General features: G+C 36.6%; 1 protein-coding gene and 1 pseudogene across 1 annotated transcript; both read left to right on the top strand.

The window, feature by feature from the left end:
• Nucleotides 1-4,190: 4,190 nt before the first annotated feature.
• LOC130724017 (probable linoleate 9S-lipoxygenase 5) lies at nucleotides 4,191-9,249 on the top strand (annotated as a pseudogene).
• Nucleotides 9,250-9,695: 446 nt separating this feature from the next.
• Nucleotides 9,696-10,139, top strand: LOC130724026 (1-aminocyclopropane-1-carboxylate oxidase 1-like). Its single transcript, XM_057575190.1, has one exon. The coding sequence runs from the start codon at nucleotides 9,696-9,698 to the stop codon at nucleotides 10,137-10,139; it is 444 nt and encodes a 147-aa protein (XP_057431173.1).
• The last annotated feature ends 7,280 nt before the right edge of the window (nucleotides 10,140-17,419 follow it).

The raw sequence follows: 17,419 nt of genomic DNA on the forward strand, positions 1-17,419 counted from the left end.
AAATATTATTTTTATAAAATTTAAAAATAAAAATAATCAAGAAGATGACTTTAGAAGATAATTAAAAGATGAATCTAGGAAACACAACAACAAATCCGGAGGTTAGTCCCCGTAGGATAGCTCATGTGGTAGGAGCTGAGGAACATATGGGCAGGGGAGGTCCATGATCGATTCCTAGCGGATGCAATTTATCTTTCCAATATACCAAAAAAAATCTTGAGATTAGCTTCCAAACATTTCCTAAGCAAACTATTGGTAGCAAACCCCTACCAAAAGCGGTTCGGCCGGCTAATATGTGACGTTTTGCTACCTAGGGATTTTTTTTTGATAAGCCAAAAAATATATTGAAGAGAAGTACAGGGGTACTTCAACCCAATACAAAGAGAAAGAGGAGCTAGAAGCAATAAACTTATACATCAAAATTACACTTAGGAATGGGAGCAAAGCTTTAAAAATAATGCCTCATTAAAACCTTACTAAGAAAATCCCCTTGGGAGAAACCGAGAGAAGGAAAAAAAAGTACAAAATTTAGAAAGCCTGAATGGTGCCATCAAGGAGCTAAAAAACAAAATAACACAGTATACTTGAGCCAAGATAATCCACCACCAGCCAGCCTAGCACAACCAATGATTCCAACATGATTTGCAAGGATTCCACTCAATCATCTACTTCAAGTTTTGATAACCAGCCCAACAGCACACATATGTTCCAAATGCAGCAAACTTACAAAGAAAATGTATCATCAAAATCAAGGGAAAATAAATTAGATATATTCCACCCAACCCCCACGTGAGCCAAACAATTCAGCACTCTTGCCCTTCCTTTAATTCGTAAAGACCAACCCACAGAAGATCCCAAACAACTTAATTCTCATCCAGTGTAATGCAGGCCAATAACAGAGGAAATTACAAAGATTTGATGCAGCAAATCGGATTCAGTAGCCAATCTGAATTAGATGCATGAAAGCTCCTCCCCAACGACTTCATCCATAGCCGAACCTTGAATTGAATTAGCTCTAGGACATTGTCAATGTCTACCACCACCCCATTAAAACGGCTCTATTTCGATGGTACCATAACGCTCCAATCGCAGCAATGCAGAACAGTGATGCTGCAATTTTTTCATTTTTTTCCCATCCCCGAGAATGGAGATAAACTGAAGAAAGAATGCTTTCGGTTCCTGCTGTAGAACAGAACTGATCCCCAGCCACCTACACAAACGCATCCACACCTCCCAGGCTATTTCGCAAGAGCAGAACAGAAGTTATAAAATGTCTTTTCTGAAGCTACATAGTACATGTGTCACCACTGATTCAACATTTTTCTTTTTTGTGATAAACACCACTAATCCAAAGTCATTCGTTGTCTTCATGTGTTACTCACTTTGTTCTCATTAGTTTTATTCGACATAGTGAATGTGAAAATTTGTCTTATTGTGTTTGGCCTAGATAACAACACTAATACATATGAACTATGATTTCATGACCTTCTACTGTTGTTTATTCTCTACCTCTATGAAAGCAGATCTACAGCTTCTGTATGTCCTCCTCTTCGAGTTTTCTTTTTTCTTTTTTCTTTTTTCATCAAAAGCTAGAAGGAGCAAGTTCTGAAATTTCCTATTCATGTTGAATTAATCTAAAAACCAAACAGTCATGAGACTATTTGGTCGGAAGTGTTGAATAGATAACCAATGTGCGTAGCGTAGACACCATAGGTCAACATCTTGTATGGGTCAAAACTGCAGGTCAACTTTCATTGGAGTTTTCATGCCACTTCATTAAATAAAAAATACAAGCAGACCCACCATGGCTCAACATCTTCACTAGTCAAGATCCTGATTGTAAAAAAAACAGGACTAGTTTCATGCCAATTAAAAATAATGATAAAAACTTTCAGGACAACTTTATTATAAAGGCTTAATCCAGTTTTTGGTCCCCATCCTTTGTCATAAATATGGCTTTAGTCCCTCGCCGGAGCAAAGGTGGGGCTAGGTCCCCAGTTTTTGGCAAAATAGTTGGCTTGGGTCCTTCCGGCCGGTTGGGTCAACGCCGGAGCTCCGTCGGCTGACGTGGCCGGTGCCACGTCAATTAATGAGCACAGCTGGATTTTTTTTCTTTTTTTCATTAAATTTAAATAAAATTAAAACTTACTAATTAACTTATTAAATAATTTTTTTTTAATCATCTCCTTTGTTCTTCCTCTTCATGTTCATCATCATCTTCTTCTTGTTCTTCTTCCCATAAATTAAAAACATTTAACCCAAAATCACAAAATCCTTTCCCCATCATCAATCAAACCCAACTCAGAAAGAATCCTAAACTCAAGAAAAATTCTCAAACCCACAAAATATCCATTTGCAGAAGAACTTGTTGCAGTGCAAGGCGTGCAACTAGGTCTCATCAAAACATATATCGCATTTCCTGCAACCAGACCTTTTCACCATTGCTTCAGCAAGCAAACAAAATTCAAAAATGGTAATGAAAGTAAAAAAGTATAGAAATCCGTATAGCAAAATGAGGCAAGAAACAGTGAATTTGTACAACAACATTGCTGTGGTTAAATTAAAAAAGGCCACAAGACAAGGAAATCTCAGTGCAAGAGACAAAAAGAAAAAAAGAAGAAATCGATTGTTCAGTGAGTAGGCCAGAAAATTGAAATACCCAGAAGACAAGACCATTTCCTTGTAGGCAGAATAACACTACCTTTCCCCAGCCAAATCTCAAACCCGTTTTCGTTCTTGCTACAACCACTCTCTAATCTCCATCTTTTTCCCTCTCTCGTTGTATTCATCTCCCCAGCCAAATCCACGGCACCCAATGAAACCTCCAATCAACTTAGCTCCTTTTCCACACCACAAACGAAACCAACCAACACCCATCTCGTCTTTCCCTCCATTTCACAAAGAACAAGTGATTTCTGCCATAAAATCCAACTGAAAAATTGCTTCATGTTAACCCACAAATGAAATTGGACCCAGAAACAATCAACTCAAAGAACACACCTTTTGTTCAAGGCTTTCGTTGAACCACCACCAGATCCGAAACCTCGGAGACCAACAAATCCAAATCTAGATTTGGAATTGATCGGCTCAGTCCCTTTCCATTTCCCTCACTCGAGTTTGCAAAAACCCAGATTTCACTGAGATGAGAGGGTGGGATGACGAGAGGGAGGGAGAGGGGGTTGGGGTTCATGAGTTTGGGGTGGGGGTGGGTTGATGATTACTGGGTTTTGTGGGAAAGATTATCAAAATGATAATGAATTTTCTTTGGAGAAGATGAACATTCATTGGGTTTTCTGGAATTGGAAGATGAGCATCATGAATTAAAAAAAGAAAAACTCAATTGGAATAAGTCTCTGCCAGTTTTGATTAGTTAATTAGTAAGTTAATTAGTAAGTTTTAATTTTATTTAAATTTAATGAAAAAAAGAAAAAAAAATCCAGCTGGGCTCATTAATTGACGCACGTCAGCCGGCGGAGCTCCGGCGTTGACCCAACCGGCCGGAAGGACCAAAGCCAACTATTTTGCCAAAAACTGGGGACCTAGCCCCACCTTTGCTCCGGCGAGGGACTAAAGCCATATTTATGACAAAGGATGGGGACCAAAAACTGGATTAAGCCTATTATAAACTATCCTAACTAACTATATTGGCCACTTATTTAATTGATGTCATCTTTATAAATTTCAGGTGATTTATTTATTTTCTTTACACACAAAGAGGCTTATGTTGTGTAAATCACCTAAGGTATTTAGTAAAATAATATTTTTAATGTGTATATTAGGAAATTCTAACTTTATGACACATATTAAAATACTATTGGGTCACTTAGGACTATGATAATATTAGGAAATTCTAACTTATGACACGTATTAAAATATTATTGGGTCACCTAAGACTATGCTAATTTTATCTAATACTTACATTGAGTGATTTAGACAACCTCACTTTAACACTTTGTTTTCAACATTCTCATTAATTTGTTAAAATCCATGTGAATCTCATTAAATTTGAAGTGAGATCCATGTTTTTAGCGGACCCAACATAAATTTCAACCAATCAATAAAAGAGGGTTAGAATGAAGTAAGTGTTAAAGTGGCCTTGCTAGTATTTTTCCAGTAAACTAATTAGAGTCTGCTTTCTCTGCATGAAGTTCTATTTACCATTTAACCTGAATATTTTTTAAGGGAATGGAATGAAAGGAAAACTTGGGAAGCCTGCATATCTGGAAGACTGGATTACCACAATCACACCCTTGACAGCAGGCAAATCAGCATTCAAGGTTACATTTGATTGGGAAGAGGATATAGGGACACCAGGAGCATATTTAATTAGAAATAATCACCACAGTGAGTTTTACCTTACAAGCTTGACACTTGAAGATGTTCCAGGCCAAGGTGTCATTCACTTTATTTGCAACTCTTGGGTATACCCTGCACATAAATATGAAAAGGGTCGCATTTTCTTCGGTAACAAGGTAAAAACACACAAACATATAGCTATTAATAATCTCAGGGTTTTTGAATCAGTGTTATCTCATTTGAGATCAAATAAAATTTGATTGTAGTAAAAGTGAGTTGAAAGTGAATTAATTTAAGTTTGAAAAAAGTGACGTTTTAGAATAATTTCCAGTTGTAAAATCTCATAATTGATTATGTTCAACACTAAAACTAATCTCTCTAACTTCTAGCAGAATTGATTTTTGGACTGAAATAATTTAAACATTAATTTTGTCATCCAAAATTGATTTTACTCTGAATTGAACAATCCATTAACATTATGCAAGAACTTTAAGCTATGTTAACTAACTATCTTTTCTAAGCTGTATATTGGTAGTTATACTATGAAGTTTTTAATGTGTTGCAGTCCTACCTTCCAAGTGAAACACCAGCGCCCCTTCTTAAGTACAGAGAAGAAGAAATAGAGAATTTAAGAGGAGATGGAAGAGCGGAGCTGCAAGAGTGGGATAGGGTTTATGATTATGCATATTACAATGATTTGGGTGATCCAGATAAGGGTCCACAATATGCTCGTCCAGTTCTAGGAGGGCCCACTAAGTATCCCTACCCTCGGAGAGGTAGAATCGGTAGACGACCCACAGAGTCAGGTTAGACTCTGATACCGTGTCATAAACCGACTATCCTAAAAGCTTTAGTTGCTGGGCAAAGACAAGTGAATGCTTTTTTATGTTATATTTTTAAGAGTTTCTTTATTATGATGTTATCTTACCAGATGCTAATAGTGAGAGCAGATTAAACCCTGTCATGAACTTAGACATCTATGTTCCAAGGGATGAAAAATTTGGTCACTTGAAATTGGCAGACTTTCTTGCTAATGCACTCAAATCCATAGTTCAAGTTCTCAAACCTGAGCTGGAGTCTTTATTCAATAGCACCCCTGATGAGTTTGATAGCTTTGAGGATGTACTTAAACTCTATGAAGGTGGGATTAACGTGCCTGAGGGTGTAATTAAGGTAATTAGGGATAACATCCCTGCAGAGCTGCTCAAAGAAATTCTCCGAACCGATGGTGAAAGGTTCCTCAAATTTCCCATGCCTCAAGTGATTATAGGTACATTTTTTGCCCTGTTTGGAAGATCTAATTTGATTTTATCTTGATGAGCGCTTAGACAAGTCTTTAGGAGAGTTTATAAAATAGCTTATGATTTATTAATAAACTCTTATATATATATAATATATATATATATAACATATTTTGAGTTTTATTCAAAAAGTTTCTCAAATTAGCTTATGAAGAAGTGTTTATGCGATAAGCGCTTATTGCCAAAAATGGTTAATTAAGCTGCTTTTCCAAATGCACTTGTATACCGTCACACACCTGCCTTAAAATGTTATCTTGCATACAGTACCTAGTGATAGCGACATTCTTGATGATTTGGAGCAGAGGATAAGTCTGCATGGAGAACTGATGAAGAGTTTGCTAGAGAGATGGTGACTGACTGGCTGGTGTAAATCCTGTCATAATAAGCTGCCTCCAAGTAAGCTTAAGTGATTTTAGCATTAAAAAATTATAATAAATTGAATTCAACTACAATATAAAATGTCTTTTATAATGATCAAAGTTCTTTTCCTAAACTTTATCCCTCACAATTATCCTAAACAAAATGCAGGAATTCCCACCAGCAAGTAAGCTAGATCCTAAAGTCTACGGTGATCAAACTAGTAAGATAAGGAAAGAACACATCCAGAGCAACCTACAAGGACTCACAGTAGATGAGGCAATGATATTTTGTTTTGATAATAAAATAAAATTTTGTGAATTTTGTAACAGCTTTGTATCTTCAAAATTAGTTTTTTTTTTCTAACATTCTGACTCTTACTATTTACTTATATTTGGTGGAACAGGCAATTAGACAGAAGAAATTGTTCATATTACATATTAGATCACCGTGATACATTGATGCCATACTTGAGGAGGATAAACTCCACTTCTACAAAGACTTATGCCAGCAGAACAATTCTTTTCTTGCAAAATAAAGGGACTTTAAAGCCCCTAGCCATTGAATTGAGTTTGCCACATCCTGAAGAAGATCAACAGGGTGCCATTAGTAAAGTTTACATGCCTGCAGAAAATGGTGTTGAAAGTTCCATATGGCAGTTGGCTAAAGCTTATGTAGCAGTAAATGACTCAGACTATCATCAACTTATCACCCACTGGTATAAGTGCATGTTTGAAAATTTTCATACAATTGATTCTGAGCCAGGCTCAATTTTAGGGAGAAGCATCTTCTAGTTTTTAGAATTGATTCCGGGGAAAGAAAAACTGATCCTAACATGCTATAACTCTATCAAAGAAAACAAACACAAACTTAAATCTATTGCTGAACATTTTTAATACCTTTCATGTATCACAGGTTGCATACTCATGCAGTGATTGAGCCATTTGATATTGCTGCAAGTAGACAGCTTAGTGTGCTTCACCCTGTTCATAAACTATTGCACCCTCACTTTCGTGACACTATGAATATAAAATGCACTTGCCCGGAAAATCCTCATCAATGCAGGTGGTTTTGTGGAGACAACAGTTTTTCCATCAAAGTATTCCATGGAGATGTCATCTGTGCTTTATAAGAATTGGATTTTCCCAGAGCAAGCACTGCCTGCAGATCTTGTAAAGAGGTAAACCACACATGCAAAATCTTATTGGCCAGCCTCTTAGCGCTTAGTAGGCTTACAGTGAGGCGAGGGATAAGACTCCTAACTACCGAATGTGGGGATACTTGATTAACTTAAAAAAATTATTTGATTTTCTTTGAACATGGTTGAAATCAGGAGAACATTAACTAGTCCAATTTGTCCGATTTAGAAGGGGAGCCTTGGCACAATGGTAAAAGGTTTGTTGTCATGCAATGACGTCATGAGTTCAATTCTTGGAAACAACCTCTGGTGTAAAAACTAGGTAAGGCTGCCTACAATAGACCATATGACCAGACCCTGCCTACAATAGACCATATGACCAGACCCTGCGCGTAGCCAAGAACTCACTTGCCGAGTTTGGAAATATAATATAAAACTATTCATCTGTTCACTCAACAATTTAGTGTGTTTGAATATAGTTGAGTACAGCGTAAACTAACTTTTATTCCAATGCAAAAGAAGAGTTTTGTTCACTTTTACCTTGAAGTATGTGCTATAAAATATCCAAACACAACATTGAGACTTTGTGATAGTTAGTTCTTAAATAGTACCAGAATCTCTATAGTCAAGTGGCTTAAAGTACGGTGCTTGTTCTCCCCATCATTCTAGTAAAAAGTTGAATTTCAGCACAAAGAATATGAGAGCTTGTGCAGTTATGCATAGTCCACAATTCAAGCCAGATGGGATATCGCGTTTATGTGCTAGAAATATAATATAAAGCCATTCACCCAACAACCTAATTTTTTTTTCATAGTTCTTTCATGACACATTACAGAATAGAATAGGAGAAAGGAACATTGCTGTTAATGAGCTGATGAATGGTTGCTTCTTTCAGAGGAATGGCTGTTGAGGATCCAACATCTAGACATGGCCTTCGCGGCTTCGCCTACTTATCAAGGATTACCCTTACGTAGTTGATGGGATAGAGATCTGGTTTGCTATCAGGACATGGGTTCAGGACTATTGCTCCTTTTACTACAAAACAGATGACAAAGTGAAGGAAGATGCTGAACTACAGTCTTGGTGGAAGGAACTAAGGGAAGAGGGTCACGGTGACAAAAAAGATGAGCCGTGGTGGCCAAAGATGCAAACTCATGAAGAGTTGATTGAATCCTGCACTATCATTATATGGGTTGCTTCAGCTCTGCATGCAGCCACAAACTTTGGACAATACCCTTATGCAGGTTATTTGAATAATGGCATTCAAATTATTTTCATATCAGTTATTTTCAGTTGCTTCTTTTAACCTCACTTATACATAGAACAAGATTTTTAGACAAAGATCGTCTATCTCCGGTTGGTGTTCACTTCTCTGTCTCAACAATCAAATAATGTCATGTATACATGAGTATGACAATTAGTTTTTAAATAGCATGACACAATTTGATCGGTGCGACAGACAAAATGAAATGGGGAATGTGATATAGGCACGAATATAACAATTGGTTTTGGAATGACATGACACTATTTGATTAGTGCACCATGAGAGAACAACCAAACACAGAATTTTGATCTAAGGCCTGACATGGACATCAGTTGCATCTTTAGTTTGTCGGATTTTTGTTTTTAAGGTAGTGGTTCATCCACGACACACAACAATTGTTCCATCCATAATACATCCCCTCATATTTTATTTCTGTAACACAGGTTACCTCCCAAACCGCCCAACTATAAGCAGAAGGTTCATGCCTGAGGAAGGAACTCCAGAACATGATGAACTTGTGGCAAATCCTGATAAGGCTTTTCTGAAAACAATCACGGCACAGTTGCAGACTCTTATTGGCATCTCACTCATTGAAATATTGTCTAAGCATTCTTCTGATAAGGTGTACCTTGGACAGAGAGACACTCATCACTGGACATGTGATGCAGAGCCATTGGAAGCTTTTGATAAGTTTGGAAAGAAACTTGCAGAAATTGAGGAAAGAATCTTGACAATGAACGATGATGTTAGACTTAAAAACAGAGTTGGACTTGTTAAGATGCCGTATACTTTGCTTTATCCTACAAGTCAAGGTGGACTAACTGGCAGGGGAATTCCTAATAGTATGGCAATTTGAAATGCCAAAATTATGTTACTTTATGCTTAAGGGTACTTCATCCAAACAAGAGACTAGTACTCTCTTAAAATCCTTAACATACTTAATGGTGTGATATATTTTAGAGGGAATTTACATTGTACTCCCTCCGTTCCTTTTTATAAGAATCAAATGAGGGGTGAAAATTGTTCCTTTTACATTGTACTCCCTCCGTTCCTTCTCAAGGCACTCTTAACAGAATATCAAATCAATTTAAGTCTTCTCTAACTATAGTAAACATTCAAAATACTTTAAGTAGCTTCTAGTTAGAGTGTTAAGAGAGTTTTAAATCTTTTTGTAGCCCTATATATACCCTATCTAGTTATATCTCTTCAGCAAACAAAATCTCTATCTCTTTCTCAAACAAACTCACAAACATTGTATGTAGAATGCACAATGCTCAATCTCAAGATGCACATGCACATAACCTGATGCAAATTATATGTAAATGCATGCAGCCAAACAATGGATCAGTACATTGAAAAACTCCTTCAACTGGAAGAGGACTTATCTGGGCTCATGAGTGAAAACCTTGGTTTGGAGAAGGATTACATCAAGAAAGCATTTTCTGGAAATGATGGGCCTGCAATGGGAACAAAAGTGGCCAAGTACCCTCAATGTCCAAACCCAGAACTGGTGAGAGGACTCAGAGAGCACACAGATGCTGGTGGTATCATCCTATTGCTCCAAGAAAATCAAGTTCTTGGATTGGAGTTGTCCAAAGATGGCAAATGGGTGGAGATCCCACCTTCAAAGAACAATGTCATTTTTGTCAACAGGCAAGTAATTACCGCTATGGAGATTATTTGGAGCTTTTTGGAAAAACCAAGTTTGGTGATAACTGATAAGGGTCCCAGATTTGAGTCCATCAAGAATATGGTAAATGGGGACTATAATCTTGTACCTTGATCCTTAAAGAATAAAGAGTATACCGCAAGTCTACACTATAGAGCCTTCAAGTTAACCTTTCCACCATTAACTAAGTGCTTTAGAAACGTAGTGAAGAGTAGTCAAAGAATATGAAACATATTGTTCTCACAAAATAAAGACTAAATGGTGTCTTGTTTACCAAGGAAGCATAAAATTCAAATAAAATTCCACCATTAACTTAGTGCTTTAGAAACTTACTGAAGAGTAGTTAAAGAATATGAAACATATTATCCTGACAAATTAAAGACTAAGAACTGTGTGTTGTTTACCCTCCCCCACCCCCACAACCCACAATTCTTGGTATATCTTTCTGATATAAACTTCTTCAGAAAATTGAAGGACAAAATACTAACAAAACAATCTATTTATCAAGTACAAACTTGTATTTAAAGAGACTAACAATGTTATATGGAAACAATATACTCTGCATCAGATCGCTAAGTTGGAATCCCCTTCAATACGCCATATGAGCCAGTATTCAGCAGCCTTCTCTTAATAGAGCTCTGCAACAGTGTTTGTCACTAAAAAACCAGTGTTAAATGATGTGACTGAGAATTTCCTTGCTCTCACCTCAAGAATAACAAAAAAAACAGTGCTGGTTTTTGCACAAGCTCTACTCACTCATTCATCAAAATTTCTATTGCACCATATCCCTTTGCCTTCTTCAAAAGTAAGACACATTTCCTTCAACTTAGAAAAACCAAAAGAAACACCATCAATTACAATTATAAATTCAAATGCTAAAAGACTGAAATCTCACAATCACACATGCCATGTCAAGATGTAGGTTTGATTTTTTATCCTAAAACCATAAGATTCTACACAACAGAAGTATGAAAACACTATCTTTAGCATACTCGCAACTTTAGGGTCACCATTCACGCTAATTTTAGGGACTTGCATACTAAAAAAGTGGAAGCCTTTAGGCACCCTAAGAAGGCTTAGCCCTCAAATTATCACCATCCAAAAATATAAAATGCAGGGACAGTGACAAAGGCAACATGGGTCCGCAATCGAAATTAGCATTCTCGAACATATTCATCATATCGTTTTAGGGGCTTGCATGCTCAGAAAGGGAAAGCCTTTTTAGGCACCCCAAGAAGGCTTCGCCCTCAAATTACCATCATCCGAAAAGGGACGGCGACAAAGGCAACACGGGTCGTCAATCGATATTACCATTCTCAGGACTTAAGGGACATTCATCATATCGTTTTAGAGACTTGCATGCTCAGAAAGGGGAATCCTTTTTAGGCACCCTAAGAAGGCTTAGCCCTCAAATTACCATCATCCGAAAAGGGACAGCGACAGAGGCAACACGGGTCAGCAATCGAAATTACACATATTCATCATTCGAAAAGGGACAGCGACAAAGGCAACACGGGTCGGCAATCGAAATTGCCATTCTTGGGACTTAAGGGACATATTCATCATCCGAAAAGGGACAGCCACAGCCACAAAGGCAACAAGGGTCGGCAATCGAAATTACCATTCTCGGGACTTAAGGGACATATTCATCATCTGAAAAGGGACAGCGACAAAGGCAACAAGAGTCGGTAATCAAAATTATCATTCTCGCGACTCTAAGGTCATCTCAACCATCTCCTTTTAGGACTTGCATACTCGCCGTTAGGCACCCAAAGAAGGCCCAGCCCTCAAAGTAAAAATAAGGGACAGGGACCGTGGCAACAAGGGTCCGTAATTGATATTGGTATTCTCGCGGAGAGAAACCCTAAATCAGAAAAGCCAAGAAGAAATTTGAAGAATCCATAATCGGGCAGAAAAGAAAGAAGAAAGAAAGAGAGGGAAATAGAAACCCTAAATCGAAAGCCAAACACCCTCTCTGAAGCCATGAACAACAACGCTTTCTCTCTGTCTCTTTCTCTGATTCTTCTTGTTCGCGCCATCTCCAAGTTCCAACCGCTATATTTTCTTTCTTCAAAACTGAGTAATGATATATACACACCTCATTTTTAAAACACTTCATTTCCACCTCTTTTTGTTTCTATCTCTCTCCTCTTACCATCTATCACATCTCATACTTTCTCTCCCTTACTTTTTCTTTTCTTCCTATCTCTCTCATCATTCCACCTCACACACCTCAAAAGAGAGGTGTGTGAGTAACATTACTCTTCAAAACTCAACTGCTCCAGTGTTTCTTTATACTGCGTAAAGATGAAGCAAGCGTGTCTGTCACGCGTTATCAAAGACGCGTGAGACTTGTCTCTGATTCTATTTTGATTTAAAATCTTTTTTTTTTTGAGTAAAGATTTAAAATCTTTTTTCTTGATTCTATTTTGATTTAAAATCTTTTTTCTTGATTCTATTTTGATTTAAAATCTTTTTTCTTAACGGTAAAAAGTGGACTAAATTCCAAATACGCAATACTATCCTTATTCAATATACTACAGTACTACTCAAGTTACAAGATTTATGTGACAAATTAAGGAAAAAATTGTTTATTTAATAAAATATTATCATCTTATTTAATAACAAATAATTTCTAAAACTCAACAAAATAATTAAATAAAAAATATTAAATTTTTTTATGCATCGAAAATTAAAAATTAAATTAAATTTTAAAACAGAAGATAAATTAAAATTTGAAATCAAATTTTGTTGTTTTGTCCACCTCAATAACCATGAAATATTTTTTCATATGTTTGGATAAATCAATGTATCTTTAGCAATAAAATATATAAGTAAATAAACACATTTTAAAATAAATAATGAACAGTATATACGAAAATAATTTTATAAAATTAGAAAAATAACAAATCTAGTAAACCATTTGATTAAATAGATTCAAAAAAAAACATTTGATTAAATAATTTTATATAAAGATACAATGGATAAGTACACACTTTTAGTTTTTAGAAAATAATGACATAAAAATGAAAATCATATCTAAAGTAGTGTGCTGGATTCAATTTGAACTTTTCTTACATGCCAAATAAACAAATATATCTGAAGAATAGTTTATATATTTGAAGATAAGATTGAGACTTAGATAAAGTTAATCGGGTTGTGTCCTGTCAGTGTAAAATTGGTTTACACATGCATTCAATTGATTCTGTTAAATTAGAAAATATATTTATACTTTAATTAAATTTTAAAAATGAATGTTATTTTTTTATCCTACATGCCATGAAGTGATTGAATGTTAGTACAAAACACTGACATTATATATTTATTAAACTCTTCTAAACTGTAGTCTTTTATGCGTTTTCAAAGGGTGAAAATAGCCCAAATTATATGAAGGCATTTTTTCAGACTTAATTCTATATTTGTTTTCATCCTAATATTAAAAAAATGAGTGAATCGTCACTTTGATCCCTAATTATGTAGTGACCCCGTGCTTTCGAACCAGAGGGAGCTTTGGCCTTCCAAAGCTTACTAAAAGGTTTACCTTCTTCCTCCTGTACCTCCCCCTGCAATAATTCATAGGCTGATTTTACACTGAAAGTCCCAAACCTTCCCTTATCCAAGCCCAAGAATATCGATGACCCATTATAGGAGAGAAGCTTCTGATCTCTGAAGCACGGGTACGTGAATTTGGCCAGCGCACCAGTACCGGGTGCGCACCGAGTGCGGGTACGCCCGGGTACGCGGCGGGTACGCGGCGGTGCGCACCGGAAAAATTGGGTACGCCAGCATTAATTGGGTACGCGGGCGGTGCGGTGTGGGTACGTAAATTGGGTACTTTGATGCAAAAATTGGGTAATTTTTTTACCAATTAACTAATTAAAAAATTAATAATATTTTTTTCCAGCAAGGAAATAATACCTAGGTTATTTACCCCTAAATTTCACCTCTCAATTTCTCACGTTCTCAGTTCAGTTTCACTGTTTTGCTCTTCTCCTCTCTCATGTACGTGAACTGCTCTCAACCTCTCACCACCGCAAGCCCTTTTTCTCACCACCGCATGCCGTTTTTTCGCCGCTATACTTGAAGGTCCTCTCACTGTGCTATTGTCTATGTTAGAGGTTTGATTATAGCCTATATTTTCTATTTTTACTTCACTATATACATAAATAATTAAATATACATATATCTATATTAACGTACCCGGGCGTACCCGCACCTAAAATTTTCAGAAAATGCCGTACCATGTACCCGGTACCGTACCCGCACGTGCATCCTAGCTTCTGATTAAGCGAATAAGCTCATCTACCCTCTGATTTTCTCAATCAAACAGATTTATGTCCCAAGAAAAACACCACTGCCACACAACATCCCTCCATTCTCCCATATCAAAAACCGAGGCATTTTTCTGAGAAGAAAGGAGGAAAAGCCTCTAAAACTTGTTTTTTAGAGGACCCTCTCCCCACCAATCATCTAGCCAAAACATGACATATTTGCCATCACCAATTCTTCTGCTTACTGCTTCATCAAACCACTTCCCATTATTTGGACCTGAACATATAGACATCAAATCTTTCCACCAACGGGAATCATTAGGAGAGACCACTCCTTTATATTTAAAATTTAAGATTTGGCACCACGAACTGTCCTTCTCCATCAATAACCTCCATTTCCACTTTCCAATGAGAGCCCGATTAAAAAGTCTCCAGTCTCTAACTCCGAGACCACCCTCACTCACAGGTCTACAAAATTTTACCCACCTTACCCACGCAATCTTAGAATCACCATCAGCACCCCCTATAGAAATCTTCTCAAAATACCAGTGTTATTAGACTCGGACCGGTGATCGACTCGGTCGAGGCACTGGGTCAATGAGTCAATGGTTCAACCACTGGATTATTGGTTCGATTGCTTGACTCGGTTTATATTAAAAAATTATAATAATTTAAAATATAACCTTAGTATATCATATATATAAAATAATATGCATTCTTCCTAATAAGAAGTAAAGTGGTGTAGTGGAAATTTGGATTAGTTTTTCTCCCTCTAGGTCTGTGTTCAATTTAATATGCATTCTTCCTGTTTTTTAAATAACTCTTAATACTATAAGATTAACAGTTATAGAAAATTTATTTTAATAATAAGTAGATAAAAATATTTGTTAAAATATTATATACTATATTTAATTTATTATGAATTAATGTTTATTTAAAAAATAGCCCTGTGGTTTGAGCTTTTATTGATAAAGAACAAATTAAAATAAGGCCATGGAAACTATACGGGCCACTTGCAGAAAAACTGGCGTAAGCCCATACAGTGCATTATGTCCTCTGCTTATACCTATAGGCATCTTGAAAATGTCATAATAGAGAGGGATAAACGTCTACACGGATTTGATTAAACAAACTCTACCTCCAAACGAAATTTTCCTCTGCTTCCACTTGGACAGCCTTGATCGGAGCTTGCTAATCATTGGGCCTCAAAAAGATAATCGCTTAGGATTGCCCCCCACTGGAATACCAAGATAAACAAAAGGAATTTGCATTTTTTGACAAATGAGCACAAAGGCTGAACTGTTAAACCAATTGTTGGAGACACTAATCCCAGCTATCTTGCTCTTAAAAAAATTCATCTTCAAACCTGCAATCAATTCAAAACAACGTAATATACTTTTCACAACAATAGTATTCTCAACGGACGCATCTCCAATGAATATGGTATCATCTGCAAATTGTAATAAAGAGACGGTCAGACCCTCCCATGAACCGAATTTAAAAGGAGAAAAAAGCCTCAGCTGTACAACTTGCTTCAAGAGTCCATTGAGGCCTTCTGAGATGATAATGAATAAAAAGGGAGCTAGCAGATCACCTTACCGAAGGCCTTTCTCCATCATGAATTCCTCCGTAGGACTTCCATTAACTAAAACAGAAACTAATGAAGATTCCAAGCAGCTTCTAATCCATTTTACCCATTTCTCCCCAAAATTCATTCTTCTGAGCATGTACGCCTTCTCATGATCAATCTTGAGGACAAAAGTTGGCTTTTGCTTCTTCTTTGCCTCATGAACCACCTCATTCGCCACATGGACACTGTCTAACATGTTCCTTCCCCCCACAAAAGCAAACTGACAAACATCAATTATATCAGATATCACTTCTCTGAGTCTATTTGCAAGGGCCTTGGAGATCACCTAATACATGCAGTTTATAAGAAAAATTGGGTGAAATTCATTCACGCCCTGTGGGGAGTCAATTTTTGGGATTAAAGCTAAAAAAGAAGCATTTGCCCCCGAGGCCATACCCCATTTTCATGAAATTCAGCAGCAATTCTCATAAAATCATCTTGCAACAAGTTCCAGAATTTTTTAATAAACCTAAAATTAATTTCGTCGAGACCTGGCCTTTTATCTTCTGCACAGCTCCAAACTGCCTCCTTAATTTCATCAATTGAGAATTCGGACTCCAACAAATTTGAAGCCACAACAGACAATGAACTAAAAGGTACTCCATCAAGCCTCAGGCGGGACCATCCCTCCCTTCTGAATTTATGGGCAAAGAATGTTTTAACCCCCTCCTTCACAGCTAACGGGTCTTCCACCCACCCATCGTCTAGTACAACACCATGAATAGCATTTTTCTTCCTTCTGTAGTTCACTATTGCATGAAAATATTTTGAATTAGCACCACCCACTTTCACCCAATTAATTCTAGATTCCTGGAACAATAGGGACTCAATCAACTGTACACAACGTCAAAACTCTGCCCCGCATTCCCTTCGCAGAACTAATTCATCATGATTAAATTGGACATCTGAAGTGGATCCGAAGTGCAAACACTAAAAAAAAAATATGCATAACCAACATATTGTCAGGATGCAAATAAACTTGGAAAATAAAGTGCAAGGGAACGTTGATATACTATAGTTGTTTTAATGACTTCATAAGCATATTGTTACATAAGAAGAGAAGAGCTTTCATTAGAACAGAGAGGAACAAGGACATGGCAACATGCTTCATAATCATACCTTTTAGGACACCACTAAACACAGAGAAGACGGTTTCTACTTAGATTTGAACTAAGTCATGCAATTATAGAAAAAATTCCCACCTTAATTGTCTATTTAAACTAAAGGAAATGGAATTGATAGGCAATACAAAACTAAGATAACATGTCCATAAGTAATTAAATTAAAAAGCTACGATAAGAAGTATAAAACTTTGACATCACTATTCTTAATTTGCATATCCATAAGTAGGAAAAAGAAAAGGTACAACCACAAATGAACAATGTTTGGACAATGGTTAAATAGTATAAAAAGTATAAAACTTTGACATCACAAATTTTTTTCTTTTTTACTTCGAGACCTCTTTTTATTTTGGACAATGGTTAAATAGTACT

This window comes from Lotus japonicus, chromosome 1, assembly GCF_012489685.1.
Source record: "Lotus japonicus ecotype B-129 chromosome 1, LjGifu_v1.2".
Classification (NCBI taxonomy): domain Eukaryota; kingdom Viridiplantae; phylum Streptophyta; class Magnoliopsida; order Fabales; family Fabaceae; genus Lotus; species Lotus japonicus.